At 55.4% G+C, this 15058-nt stretch overlaps 1 protein-coding gene across 3 annotated transcripts in view; it reads right to left on the bottom strand.

Moving 5' to 3' along the window:
• The window catches only part of PDE2A (phosphodiesterase 2A), a 94538-nt gene that overhangs the window by 29721 nt on the left and 49759 nt on the right, over positions 1-15058 (bottom strand). For all 3 annotated transcript variants that reach the window (XM_045484133.1, XM_045484131.1, XM_045484132.1), the window contains one exon: positions 2922-3011. In XM_045484133.1, the coding sequence (XP_045340089.1) occupies positions 2922-3011 (90 nt within the window). The remainder of the gene's footprint in view (positions 1-2921; positions 3012-15058) is intronic.

The following is a 15058-nucleotide window of genomic DNA, read 5'->3' as shown; positions in this document are numbered from 1 at the left end:
CCGGTGCTGTCCAGAAGACCCCGAGGGGTACCCACACACGCAGGTAAGTATCCCGGGGGGCGCTGTTTTCTTGGTGCGGGCAGGCAGGTCTCTCCTCTCTGCTGCGCTACCAGGGAGGGCTTCTGGAGGAGATGACACTGGAGCCAGGCGCTGAAGGCCCACCCGTAGTAAGTGTGCCAGTAAGTGTGGAATCCCTCTCAGCTGAAGTAGCGGCCCTTCTGCCACTGTGGGTGTCCACAGTCCTGCCAGCCACTCTTGTTGTTTTTGGCTGCCCCCACCCTCCCAGCCCCAGTTCCAGTCCTGCTTCCAGAGAACCTGAGCCAGTTCATTGGTGGTATGGGCTGGGGATGACAGGGCCTGAGAAGAGTGACAGGGGCAAGTCACAGGCCAGAACTGGAGGCCCCTTGTCCTCCAGGGTAAGGGTCCAGGCTGGGAGTTTAGGGATGGAGAAATCAGTGGGAGGGAGGCCTCTCCTCATCTATATCCAGCCTCCTTCTTGTCCTCCAATCCTTGCAGCAGCCTGGGAGGAGCCTGAGGGATTTGGCCCAAAGAGGTTAAGAGACCACCTGGCACACAGGGTCACACAGTGAGTCTTCCCCGGGCAGAGAGAGAGGTGGGTACACAAGGGGTGGGGAGCCTGGGAGGACAGATCTTCATCACTTCCGGATGTCCCTCTATCTCCCACCCCCTCACTCTCAGCCCTCTGGGTTAAAATTAGCTGAGTTTATTGGAGAGAAGGAGGGAACCATTTCAGACACATCAGCACCATCTGCATTCGGGGCTGCCTGCCACAATGGGTGCTGATGAGGGAGCCAGGTGCCAGAGGCTCTCCTCACCAAGGAGGAGTATGGAGACCCCTCCCCCAGCGCCCCACCCCTCCCTGGGGGCTGAGCAGACACCTCCATCTCCCTCCCTCCTCTGAGGACTGAGTAGACCGCCCATCTGCCCTTCCCCCCACCCCCACTCCACTCCCTGGGGGCAGACCAGACCCACCCCCTCCAGTCCCTGCCCCCATTCTCTGGGAGCAGACCAGACCTTCCATCTCACCCCATTTCCTGGGGGCAGAGCAGACCCTCCCATCTTCCCCTACTTCCTGGCCACAGGCCAGATGTCCCCTCCCCATCCCTGCCCCCACTGTCTGGGGGCAGACCGGACCTCTCACCTACCCATCTCTCCCTGGGTGCACATCCTCCCATCTCCCCCCACTTCCTGGGGACAGGTCAGATGCCCCCCCCCATCCCTGCTCCCACTCCTTGGGGACAGACTAGACCTCTTGCCTACCCACCCCTCCCTGGGTGCAGATCACACCTCCCATCTCCCCACCCCTCCTGGGTGTGTGTGTGGGGGGAGGGGAGGGACTGAGACCCTCCATGCAATTAAAGCAGGGCTGCCCAAAGTCAGGGCTTCCCTAGCTCATACAGGTCTCTTGGATGAGTTGAGGTAGACATGTCCCGTTGTCCCAGGAACCTAACTGTCTGAACCACAGCTGTCTTCCAAGCCCCCAGCTTTGGAAATACAATTAATCCAGTACAGGGCATCTACACTGGCACAACCACCAGGCACCCTGCCTATGAAGATGTAGCCAGTCACCTCCTCTTACCCCTCCCAGGACAGTCTCAATGGCCACAGAGGGGCCCAGGGCAGCCTTGCAGATGCTGACCTGCTAACCTCTCCACCCCCTCCTTTCCAGATGTTTCTCCACCCCAGGCCAGATGTTGCCTCAGTCCTACCCTTCTCTGGGAGGATTTATTTTTGGGCTCAAACACACCACCCACTTCCTACCAATTTCACACTCAATAAAGCTCACTCATTAGCCCTCCTCCAGGGCTCTGAACTTCTAGAAGGTTTGAGAAGGCAGAGCAGAGGAGAGAGAATGGGGATGCTTAGGTGCCAATCCCCCTTTGTCCCTGTCATGCTGTGTGACCTTGGGTGAGGTGCCTTCCCTCTCTGGGCCTCTAGTGGTTCATCCATCAAGTAGATTCAGATATGATAGGCTTGCAGGGGTGGAGGTGGGGGTGGAGGATGTCACGTTTTGGCAGAGGCTGACTCTGGCTGGTGTCTAGAGTAGGGGAGAGGGGATTCCAGGCTGTGGGACCCAGTTGAGGCGTCTCTTCCTCCTGGAAGTCTTTAGTGCTCCTTTGGCAGGTTCAGACAGTGCTCCCCTTCCCCCCACTAGGCTGACAGCTGAGACAGTGCTGCTCCAGGTCTTCAGGGCAAGTTTACTTGTCCTGCAGCCTAAGGTGTGAGCAGTAGCCACTGGAGCCAGGTTGGGGAATGACTGGGGGGCAGCTCAGGAGGGGCGCAGTTCCCTTACCAAGGCACTCTGAGCCCAGACAACCAAGGGGACCGGGGCCCAAGCAGCCACCCTCCACCTGCCCCTAATCTGCAATCATCCATGGTATTGGGGCAGGTCAGAGAGAAGCCTAAAGGTTTCTAGAGGTCACCTTGTCCAGCTTCCTATCTCCAGGCAGGACACTTTAACTGCACACGACTCACTCAATAAAGCTGAGCCTCATTCTAGCACCTCTGGAATGGGATCTGGGATCAAGGAAGTTCTTCTGCATGTCTACCCTCAACCCCTCCAGCTATATATTTTAAAGCCCACTTGACTCCACTATGTTCTAGCTATTATCCTGGAGAATCCTTTCCATTATCTGAGACATGATCTTTCCAATGAAGTTCTAAGTCCCTTTCTGTCTCTGATATTCCAGAATTCCTATGTAAGTTCATTCTTTGGGACTTAGCTTCAGCCCTTCTCTTCCAGAATGCCCTCTCAGAACACTTACCCAAACCCTTCCCTTCCCTGCGAGAATCCTCTGGGCAGGGACCCTGCCTCTTCCTTCTCAACTCTGTGTGAGGTACACAGTAAGGAGCTGGGCAAAGATTTGGGAGGTGGGGAAAGTGTGGGGCAAGGCACCTACCACTTTGGGGAGCACAGCTGAAAGGGCCTCCTTGACAGCCCGCTGGAAGCCCGCGATGTGGATGACAGAGCCCAGGCTCAGCAAAGCATCCTAGAAGAGAGAAAAGGGCAGTGAGGGTTTTCTCCAGGCAGGCCAGGGCAGCCCCATCTGCCCAGACAGCTATGAGCACAAAGTCCCAGCTTAAACCAGAGCCCAAGTCTCTGAGACACTTAAATCCCAGGATCTTAAAATCTCAGAATCCAACAAGTCTTATGGCCCTAGAGTATCCAGGTCCACTCATCTTACAGATGGGAAAAGGGGGCTCAGAGAAGGGCCAGGGGCTTAACATGCTCACAGTGAGTCAAGAGGTCAAGTTTAGATTAGCTCCCAGGCCTCTTGTCCTTTAGCCAAGGACAACTCTGGCATAGTAGGGAAAGCACAATCTTCCATATTAAAACAAAGCAAAACAAGCAAACAAATAAAACCTCAATTTGAATCCTGGAAGCTAGCGAGAGCCCATGGGGTGCATGGGCCCACAAGGTGAGAGAAATACAGTTGGGCCAGCCCCTGGCAAGATAGTGGGGGAAGGAGAAGTCAGCCTTGACTGCCTCACAGCTTTCCCATCCCAGGAACAGGCCTTGTCCTTGGAGAGCCGGAACAGAAGAAAGGTCCACGCTTCTCACTCTATTAACTTGGCCAAGCCACGGGGATCAAAAAGAAAGGCAATGGAACAGGGGATCCAGGGCCAAGGCAGGCTCATGACTCATACCGTCCACTCAGCCATGCCCTCCCCACAAGCCCTTGAAGTTCCTTTCTGTGGATGGCTGGGTCTGTGTTCAAAAAGCAAAATGGTTAACTGTAGGAGGAAGGCGACATGGCTTGGCCCCCATTCGTATAAAAATGTTACGAGGTTGAGGGTCTTAGTGAACCACAAACTCAGCCTGAGCCCATAGTGTATGTGTGGCTGGTAATAAATTAAAATGCTGACACTGCAGGCCATATTAATAAAGATCTGTTATCCCAAATAGGGAAGATGACAGTTCTCCCACCTCTATTGGCTGATTAGATCATCCCCAGCGCATTGTGTCCCTCCCAAGTGAGGACAAGATGAGACTCATTCACAGGTGACCCATGTAAGGAGGGAACTAGAAACCAAGTTTTGCATGTGACTGAGACTGGAGAGTCTGGGGGTGCCCAGCCTACAGCAGAGCAGACCCATGGGTCACAATTTTTGACTCCAAATCTGTCAGGCTTTCCTGAGCAGGGGACAGGACTCCGTGGCCCCAGGGACAGCCTGGAGACCCATAGGTTTAAAAGAGGCTGGCCTTGACCCAATGGGATGAAGGACTTTTATCTACGCAGAGCCATGCTACATAGGCATCGGCCACCAGGAGACAAGGAGGAAGTAAGCTGCCTATCCCTAAGGGTGTGAAAGAATGGACGAAGTGCCCATCTTTCAGAGAGGCCACAGATGGGAGTCCTGTACCGGGGTCCAGGCTTCAGCTACAGGTTTCACCCTTGCATGTTCTTGGCTTCGGTTTTCTCCCTCATTCCCATGGCCACCCAGTCCTGTTTCCACGAATGGGCGGCAGGGGTGGACTCGCTCCCTGAATGCTCACTTGGCATTGCTGTCCCCAAACCCCAGCCTCCCTCTGATCCCTCCCACTGCTCAAGAATGAAGACACATCTTGGTCACAGAGATCCATTTCTGCTGTTGGACATCAGAAGCTGCTGATTCCAAACATTATAATCCCCAAATTGGGTTAATTGTCCTTTAACCCTTAGGCACTCCTCATCCCAGTTCACACACTCTCAGCACCACCTATACCCGGCCACACAGCCACAGATTTCCACATCTCTGCAGGAACACCCAACATGCCTTCAGATACCTCCAGGCACACACACAGGTGCAGCTACTTCCTTATGTGTTCACAGGGCCAGGACTTAGTAACAGCTGCACACACAATATACGTGTAAGCTGGCGTGGCCTTTCGAGGTCAATTCTGCAGACTAAAGAAGGGAGAAAGGGCTCATGTCCCAAATAATCTCCAAATTAAGTCTGCCAACCCAGGCTCCTCAGGCTGAGGCTCCCAGGGCAGGACCCCAGAAGGTGGTGCTGATTTAGGTCTGTTCCTGCCTGGAGGTGGGGGGATTAGGAGGTGGAGGGTAGTCGAGCTGAGCCCTGTGGGGCCTTGACCTCCAGTGCAGTTTGATTAAGTATATGCCAGAGAAGTTAGAGAAGTGGGGCCAAGCTCTGCTGTGGGGGCAGAAACTCTTCAAAGCCATAATCTTGGGACAGCTAAGTCTTCCCATTTGACAGATGAGGAAACCAAGACTCAAAGAGAAGGAATGTCCCACTGGTGGTCAGCCAGCCTATCAGGCAGCACCAGGTCCACAGCACAAGTCTCTGCCTGTCCAGCCCCAGTCTGGCTCCTGCTCTGCACCCGCCCCCCAGCTCCCTTCCCAGGGGGCTTAGAGAGAATAGTCTGTCCTTTGTTCCAATTGGTGGGCACCTCCACCTGCCCTTTACTGGGATTGGGGAATGCCCTGACCTGTCCTTTACTGGAATTGGTGGGTGCCTGTCTGGCCTTTGTTCAGATTGGTCAGCTTTCTATGACTTTTCAGACTAAGGGCAGGATAATGGTGGTGATGGGGGCACAGGAAAGGAAAGTTGGGGCAGCAGCAGAAAGGGGCTTCACATCCTTGGCCATCGTCCTTGGCCAGAGTGGGCAGGAAGCAGACATGGCTGATGAAGCCTGAGGCTCTCTGCCTGGCATCTTTCTGTCCATCTGCCTCCTGGCCCAGCCCTGCCCAGCCTGCCCCAGGAGGGGGGGTGCTGGGAAGACCACTTTCATACCTGACTCTCAAAGGGGCCTTCAAGCTTGCTCAAATGCCACCTCCTCCCTGTATCCTTCCCAGATCTCCAAGCAACTTCACCTCCACTGCATCAACTCAGGGAAGGAAATAGCTCAAATTCCAAAGTCCATGATGCAAAGGACTCAGAGAGCAAAGTGGCTGCCTCCGTGAAGGGAGGACAGAATCAGTGGAGCAGCTGAGAATGCACACGCCTCTGTCCAACACGCACGCACACAGCCTCACACAAACAAGCACGCACATAGATAAAAACACAGCCATATATATAATGCACACACACGCACACACACACAGAGCCCAGGCTCAGAGTGGAGTGAAGGAGGTCACATTTCCTGCCCTCTCAGTTTTTTTTTTTTTTTTTGAACAAACACCAATATAAATATCAGCATAACAACCAGGCAATTTCCCAGACCCCAGGGGAGAATTTGTGGTGTGTAGAAAACAGCAGCAATTTCCAGTCCTGTCCCAGATTGACTACAGAAACTCTGTGGCCTTAGCAGGCCCCTTTCTTCCGAGTCTCAGCTTTCTCATTAGTAAAAATGGGTCCTTCCAGCTCTGCACATATAGTTCTATGGTTTTGTAGTTTAACACGTTGTGGATGGATGGATGGATGGATGGAGCCTCCCTGCTTTCGCTGGCTTCCTACCTGCAACTCTGTGGTTGGAGATAGGGCCAGTCAGCACTGTAGACAAGTGCTGCTCTGGGAGCACTAGTCTTTCAACCCAGGTACCAAGAAAGGGGAGTCTGTTATGAGTCAGGGCTCCTCCGGAGCCAGTAGTGTGGCTAGATCGGCATCTCTATCCTTGTTTGAGCAAGGGAAGGGTCTAGACTAAATTACTTCTGATTCCTTCTTAGTGCCTAGGATTGTAAAAGCCAGAGACTTTGGCCTTAGCCCTTCTGGTGCTACCTGTGCAGAGACTGATACCCATCCTGAGGGTCAGCATCACTGTCACAAGCTGCCCTCCTCTCTCGTCTTCATGAGTCTCTATGTCTTTTCCCACCACTTTAGACGCTTCTGTTGCTCTCCCCACTGACTGGAACCTAGAGCCTACCTCTCCCTCTGTGGAAGGAAGCCTCACAGTGCCCCTCTTGGTGGCCTACAAGGTAATTGCATCAAATCCAATGGCCAAGTCCCTCCTAAGACTCAAGTTGTATTACTGGGACTGGCCATAAGGACTGATTCATCCAACTCTGCTTGTGCTAGGTCTTCTGTGTGGCCTGGGTGGGGGCGGGGTGTCTCTCTGTGGGCCTCGGTATCCCCTTCTCTGAAGCATGGGTGTTCTTCAAGATCCCCAGGGCCTTGGAGCCCCTCTTTGCCTCTATCCTTCTTTCTTTCCCTCTGGGCTGTGTGTCTCTCTCAGGCCCTGTCTCTCCCAATCTCTCTAAGTGGATCTCTCTTCTCTCCATGCCTCCCTTAGTTGATGCCCATTTCTGTCACAGGCTGCTCTCCTGTCATAGCCCCATGAGGGTCAACATCTTTTCCCACCCCAAGTCTTCTCTCCTCTCAGATGGCTTCTCTTCCCATCTCTCCCCTGCACACTCCAGCCCCCACCCACTCCTCCTGCAAAACCTTCAAGCAGTCCCCCTTGAGAACTTCGGGAGAGAGCACCTGACCCATGATGGGTACCCACAGAATGGGAGGGACCCAGGGAGACAGCCCAAGATGGGGTAAATCAGGGGTGCCAGGGCAGATGCCATCTACATTCTCCTGCTTCCTGACCCCTATTTTGGTGATCTATATACACAGTCTCTTATTTTCCTGGACAATGGGGCCCTTCTAGGGCAAAGAAGAATTTGTCCATCTCTGTGCCCAGCACTGACAAGCCGAGCTGCCGTATGAGGGTGACCGACAGAACTCCCCAGAGGAAGCCTCCCAGGGGTTCAGAGCATGGAAGCCCCCTTTGGCTGGGCCTCAGACCCCAGCCTGGGCTCCAGCACCCCAACCTGACTCTGCGGCTCCCCACAGTGTGCCCAGCCCTCACAGCGTGCCCAGCCCTGCAGAGTTAAGAGATGTCAAGGAAGAACAGGAGGCAGGCCCTCCTCCCTTCTTCCGCTTCTACCCATGCCTGCCGCCTGCCCGAGGAACCGCCTCTAACAGACACTCATGCCTCAAATACTCACAGAAGAGCTGCACCTTGGATGCTAGGTCTTGCACCCCCAGACCTCCCTTAACAAGCCTGAGCTGGGTCAGGAGCAAGGGAATAGGGAAAAGAGGCTTGGTGATCATTGGGAGACCTGATCAGAAGGAAGAGGCAGGACAGAGACCCAGGCCACAGTTGGAATAACACAAATGTCAGAGCCTGGCTTGACTGGGGCGTCAGACTTGGGGAAAGGGATGGCATCTTTTCCAAACACCTGCTGCGAGCTGGCCACCAGTGGCTCTCAAACATCTGTGCCCACCAGCATCCCCTGGAGGGCTGGCTATTGTACAGATCGCTGGCCTCGCCCCCAGAGTTTCTGATACAGTACGTCTGGGATGATGCCAAGTATTTCCATTTCCAACACATTTATAGCTGCGGCTGCGGCTGCTGTTGGCCCAGGGACCGCACCTTGAGACTCAGGGACATACATTATCACTAATCCTCCTGCGAGCCCTGGGAGGGGTTTGTTTTGTTTTACTGCTGAATAGTCAACATACACTATTACATTAGTTTCAGGTGCACAACATTGTGATCTGCCAATTACATACATTACAAAACGCTCATCGCGATAAGTGTAGTCACCATCTGTCACCATACTATGTTAGTACATATTATGGAAGGTGCCTGTTTTGATCATCCTTGCTCAGGTGAGACCCGCCCAGCCTCTGAGGACAGCCTCCCAGTGGCTCCTGCCCCTCTGTCGGGGGGAATGGAACCCCCTCATGGAAGGTCCCAAAGAAGGGGAGAAGCGGGTTTGCTGGAAGCAGAGGGTGAGGTGGGACTGAGGGGCGGCTTGAGACAAAGGCCACCTGGCGCTCAGGAGCCCAGCCTAGAGTAAAGGCCTGTCCTCCGCCCCTCTCTTCTCACCTTTCTCCGTGTTTACCCTTTTCCCCTCCCCCTCCCCTCCCCCCCCCCCCCCCCCCCCCCCCCCCCCCCCCCCCCCCCCGCCTTTGCAGACTCCGGCTGCAGTTGTTACTCCAACAGGGCCGCGTCTCCAGCCTCCGAGCCACACTGGAGACACGTGCACTGTAGAATACACCTGAGCCCAGTCCTGGCGCCCGCACCCCGTGGGCGCTCCACCTCCCGGATGAGCTCGGCCCCCTCCTGCTGGCCCTTCCCCTTCAATATGCCCAGCCAGCTCCTTCTAGGCCCCTCACCCTTTCTAAGCCAGTCTCAGCTTCTACTCCAGAGCCTGCCTCCTCCAACACGCCCTCCAATTGTCCCAGGCCCCCCTAGATCCCTCAGGGGCTAGGTTTGAGGATGGATGAAGGACAGGAGGGTGGAAGGAGTTGGGGAGAGAAGGTAGGCTTGTGTGAACAATCAGCTCTCTGCAGTCTGACTCCCTGGAACCTCTCAGTCTCTAGCACAGGGTCTGGGGTCAGGGAAGGAGGGTTGAAGGGAATAACCAGAGCAGGCAGAGGGAGGGAGGCAAAGCTGAATGTGTGGTGGGGAAGATGGCCCTGGGAGGCAGACATCAGACCAAGGGGGGCCAGGACAGGCTCCTGGATTCCCTACCTTTAACTGCCTCATCCACATGGCAGGGTCAAGAGTGATCTCAATCCTCGTGGCCCACATTCTCCTTGACGCCACAGCCTTCCTCCCCAGCATATCACCAGAGTCCCCCTCATCACAGCTGTCCCAGTCATTCTGATTTTTTTTTTAATGTTTATTTATTTTGAGAGAGAGAAAAAGCACAAGTGTGTGAGCTGTGTAGGGTCAGAGAGGGAGAGAGAGTCCCAAGCAGGCCCTGCACTATCAGCGGAGAGCTGGTCACGGGGCTCAAATTCGCCAACCGTGAGGTCATGACCTGAGCTGAAATCAAGAGTCAGAGGCCTAACCTACTGAGCCACCCAGGCACCCTTCTGTCTCGGTCATTATGATTACCTGGTGCCTCTTCATCCTTCTCCACTCCTGGCATAGCGAGGTAATCAAAAGGAAGCAGATGTAAACTCACTGGGAGTCAGTTATGCCATAAGAGAGAAGCCTGGGAAGGAGGAAGGGGTGAGCTCCCTGTCCCCAAGGAAGTACTAACAAGGATGGGGGCCATGGGGAAAGGGCTTGGTGAGCTTGGTCCGTCTCCAGCTCTGGGTTCTTTGGCCCTAGATGTCTTCGAACCTTCCTCAGCCTCACCTCTCACACAGTCTTCTTGATGGGTTGGGAGCTGGACAAAGAAAATCCAGGAGCCTCTGAAAGGCACAGTGTCTAGAGCAGAAGAGGAGGATGGAGAGGAGTGACCCACTGGGCCAGTGTCAGAGAAGTTTCTGTCTCTGAGGAAATAATGACTAAAGGATCAACTGGGTACATGAATGGATGGACAAATGAATGGATGGACAAATGAATGAATGAGTGACCAACATCCCTACTCTGGGCCTCTGTCCAGGAACTTTTCATTGTTGCTGCCTTTCTCAGGCAAATCTGACCCTCCCACCGGCCCTCGTGCAGTCCTGCGCTCTCCCCATCCAGGCATGGCATGTGCTGATGCATTGCCACTATTTCCCATCTGGCTCCCCCAGCAGACTGGGAGCTTTTAGAGGCCAGAGGTTGTGTCCTGTTCCTCCCCAAGTCCCCAGCTTCATCCAGCTCATCACAGGTGTCAGGAGATATTTGCTGAGCTATAAAATGATCAGTTGGGCCCACTCCTGAGTGCCCAGTACCTGTGAGGGGGTACATGCCATCACTGAGTAGATGGTGGACCCCATGCCCTCTGAAGGCTCCCAGGCCGGGAAGATAGCTGAGGGCTCTCAAAGTTTCCCAAGTCTGGCACGGTAACTGTCTTAGAGAAGGAGTCTGAGGAATGAGAGTACCTTGTGTTGACAGCTTTTAGAACTTTTCTAAGGTAACTCCATGGACCAGAAGGTCCTCTATGCTTCAGGATCATCTCCCAGTGCAGATGAGGCTGGGGACAGCATGTCAGGATGGAGGAGCTCTTCCCCCCAAAGGAGCACTATCACTGTCCCCTTCTTTCATGACTGAGGTCACTTCCTCCAGGCAGCCTTCCTGGGTGGGTCATTTTTCCTCCTCCCAGGCCTCCTGAGAATTCTTGCAGGACCAGTGCCTAGAGGGCCCTAGGCCTCAAGGAGCCTAATCGCCAGCTTGATGGGGGTAGCCTAGGGCCAGGGGAAGAAAGAAAGCACCTGCCAGGGCCTCAAAAGGAGTCAAGAGGTCCATGGCCAAGCTCAGGGCACTTCAAGATACACTAGGCTCCCTCCCTTCTGGCACCAGTTGCCTTTGGGGCCCCTCTAACTCCCGGCTTTGGCCAGGGGATGGGCTGAGCCCCTCTCAGATGTGGGGTGGGGCTGGGTGTCTTTCTCTAGGCCAGAGGCAGGGTTTCTCGTCTCCCCTTCTGTGGCAGACACAGTGCCCAGAGTGGGAGGTAAATCCCGGGCAGCACTAGCCTGGCATATAGGGTTAGTGTGGGCCTGCAGAGGGCAGGGTGCTGGTGGGAAGTAGAGGGAGGGTGAGCCTGGCAGACCGTCTCCTCTGGGATAAGTCAGAGAGCAGGACACAGAGCCCCTCCCACCACCATCACCATTGAGGCCTGCCTTGGGGCTTTCCCTGACTCTGTCCAAAGCTCCCTCCCTGCCTCTCGGCCTCCCCAGGCTCTCTGTGTCTGTCCCTCGTACTTTCTGTCTATTCTCTGGTATGCACTTCTCCCACAGCCTCACTGCTGGTCCCATGACTGTATTTGGCTCAATCTTCGGGGCCTGGCCCATCCCAGCTGTTCCCCAGATCCCAAGGGGGTGGGGCGCGGGGGGGGGGGCGTGGTATGAGAAAGACACTGGGACAGAGACAAGTTCAGAGGCAGAGGGACAGACACAAGAGCGAAGAGGGGACCCTGGGGACAGGGCTGGGGAGGTAGGGCTAACAGGGTTATAAAGCCTCCCCAGCCACGTCGGGGAGACCCTGAAGACAAAGTCAGAATTGGAGGGAAGACTGGTGTCAGCCCTTTCCCTCTGCACAGGCTCCTGCCCACCCCCTTCCTTCTCCTGCCCCTGCAGGAATGTGTGAGCACTTTCATTGTCCCTAAAAATAGCTCTTCTTTATTGGGGGTTGGAGTGAGGAATCTTCTGGGCTGGGTTCATCTCAGGCATGCCCCTGCCTCTGGGCTCCCATCTACTGTGTGCGGCCTCTCTGAGTTGCCCTGGCCCTTACCCGTGGTGCTTCATTAAAAGGGAAACCTGACTGTATCCTTCCCTTGCATTAAGACTGCCAGGGCCCAGGATAGGCTCTGAGCTCCCAGGCCTGTTGGGAGCTATTTGTCGAGTGCTCAGTATCTCATAGTGGGGCCACTGCCTGCTCCTACTGGTTCCCAGGCTCTAACTTCTACCCAACTCTCCAACCTCACTCCCCCACCCCTAAGTCCCTCCACCTCCAGGCCTCTCTTCCCCCTCCTGTCCTTTGAGGCCTCCCTCAGGTCTGCTGTGCTCACAACTCATCCCCACCGCCAACCCTGCCCCCCTCAGCAGCTCAACAAGGGCTGGGCCGCAGGGGCCCCCAGCGGATGCAGGCTCTGAGGTGCAGCCCTTCTCCAGGGAAGGGGAGACTGGTGGGGAGACAGTGCAAGCTCTGACACCCCTGAGCCCTCCCTGAACCGTGGGCCCTACTGGCCCTTCCTTCTCCTGTCCCCGGCTTTAGTTTTTTCTTCTGCACCCTGGGCCTGGAATGTCTCTCTCAATATCAGTCTCCAAGGGGAAGCCCATCCAGTCTCACCTCCTCCCTGCCTCCATTTCTCAGATGGGGAAATTGAGCCTCCGACAGGGGAGATGATGGGCCTGCAAGCTCATGGAAAGCTGGCCACAGGCCACGGGCCTCAGTCACTCTGCCTCGTCTCGCAAGGCCCTGGTCAGCGGGGCTCTAGAGGCAGAAGCAGGCACTTCACACAACCCACCCACCCCGCCCCCACCCAGGGAAGGCAGGCAGGCTGGCATCCAAAGCTATTTGCCTTTGGAGGGCCCAGGAAGCTAGAAAACAAACATCCGGAGTCTCTGGAACTTCGACTCTCTCTCCTCACATCCCAAGGATCCGGGAGCCACCGAGAGGGTATGCCAGTACGTGCGCAAACACAGGCACGCACACTCACACACAGCCCCGGACTGGGTAAACACGTGAGCCCAGAAGATCTCTTGGGATTGTGTGCTTGTGAATCTGTGCAGGTCCTTTAGCGACCCAAAACCCTGAAAAGATGATGAGTCCCTACCCCTGACCTTATATTAATTTTATCTTGGGAAAAAAAGATTAAAATCGCTTTTGTGTGACTTTTCTGATGGCAAATTCTGTATACGCTCATCAAAACTATTCTTTTTTTGTGGTGCCTGGGTGGCTCAGTCAGGTGACACCTGACTCTTGGTTTCCGCTCAGGTCATGATCTCATGGTTGGGAGTTCGAGCCCCACATTGGGCTCTGCGCTCAGAGCTGAGCCTGCTTGGGATTCTCTCCCTCTCTCTGCCCCTCCCCACCCCCCAAAATAAATAAACTTAAAAAAAAAAACTATTTTTTTCTTTCACTTTGTGGGCAGTTTCCACTTTGCCAGCGACCTAAGCAGGTGTGTGGCCTGCCTCTTAGTCGTCCGTCACACACGTCCCTGTGGCCCAGTAGGTGACCACAGCAGACTATGCCCCGTGGGTCACTAGGAGAATGTCTGTGTGAAAGCATATGGATCTGTGATTCTGTGAGGGAGTGTGTGTGAGCATGACCGTATGAGCACCCCTGTGTCCACGTCTGTGCCTGAGCCATCTGCGTGCGCAGGTGACCGTCGCGGGCTGTGTCCATGCGTGTGTGATGTGAGCCTGTGTGTGCCCAGGGAGTGTGTGGCTGCTTTTGTCTCTGAATGAGTGTATGACTGAGGGGGTTGGTGGCTGCACAAGTGGGGGCTCTGATTCTCTGCTTCCGTGCACCCCCATCACTGCTTCCACCACTCATGCCAGACCAGGGCTCACATCCCTACCCTGACGCATGTCACCTGTGTGGCACTGGACAAGTCTTTTCCCCTTCCTGGGCTCAGTTTCCCCATCTATAGGATGGCACCTTGTCCCAGAGCTGCTGAGAGGACGGAAATGACACCATAAAAGCCTGCCTCTGCTGGTTTCCAGCATAGGCCACTTCTGTGCAAGTCAGACAGGGGTGACCCCAACTCTCTAGGCAATTGCAGCCCTGAGGGGTGTGGAATGGTGGAGGAGGGCGGGCTGGGTTTCAGCATCACCCCACCTCTGTGCAAGGTACAAGGCATGAGGTGAGAGGCAGTGGCCCTGCAGGTGACTGAAAAATAGCAGCTCCCTTTCCTCAGCCCCTGCTCCAGGCGTGCAGCCTGGGACTAAAGGGTCTCTGACTCTGCGTGAGTGGGGTGGCCATGTTCCAGAGGAGGCTCTGAGGACACCCTCCCCTTCCCCTGGGGCTCTGTCCCCTTGACCAGCCCTCCAGCTCTGCCTCTCCAAAGCCCCAAAGGGAAGCCATGAGGGGACTGACTGGACCTGACCTGCAGAGACCAGCTAGGCCGGCCGGATGCTCAGAGACACCCCCACCCTCAGCCCATCTCCCATTATTGGAGAGGGTGACTGAGACACAGAGACGGTCAGGGACCCTTCCAGGGACACAAGTGAACCCAGTCAGGCCAAGCTCCTGTCTCAAGATCTCTGTAGAACAGACGCAGTTGGGGAGACCCAAGCTTTGGACTCTGTTGGCTACTGAAAGGGGTCCAAGGGAGCAGGTGGGGGTCCTGAGAGACAGGCACAACTACACCTGGGCCCTTAGCTGCTGGCGTGGACCTCCTGCCCATCCCCACCCGGGTCCAGATCCCCTACTGGTGTGATTAAGCAAATTATAGGGTTTTTTCTTGAGAAAATTGCATTGGCCTAATTGAATGAGGCTGCAGGAGCCTGGGCTGGAGGCTGACAGTGGGTGGGGATGGCAGGAGATGGCGGGGGAGGGGGGGTGGCAAGATGCAGGGGGCAAGCTGGCAGCGCTAAGCAGGGGACAGAAGGAGCAAGGAAGGTGGGGGGGAAGGAGGGCCGTGGGCATAGGAGGACAGGATACCACTCATTCAGCACACCCATTCGGCACACCCGCAAGTGTGGGAGCACTAGATGCCTGGGCACAGGACATGAGGAGTGGTGCTCCCCTAGAGACCACCGAGCGACTGCTTAGTGC

Source organism: Leopardus geoffroyi, chromosome D1 (assembly GCF_018350155.1).
Source record: "Leopardus geoffroyi isolate Oge1 chromosome D1, O.geoffroyi_Oge1_pat1.0, whole genome shotgun sequence".
Taxonomy (NCBI): domain Eukaryota; kingdom Metazoa; phylum Chordata; class Mammalia; order Carnivora; family Felidae; genus Leopardus; species Leopardus geoffroyi.
The sequence above is the reverse complement of the archived record's forward strand: the minus strand, read 5'-3'. Positions and strand labels throughout refer to the sequence as shown.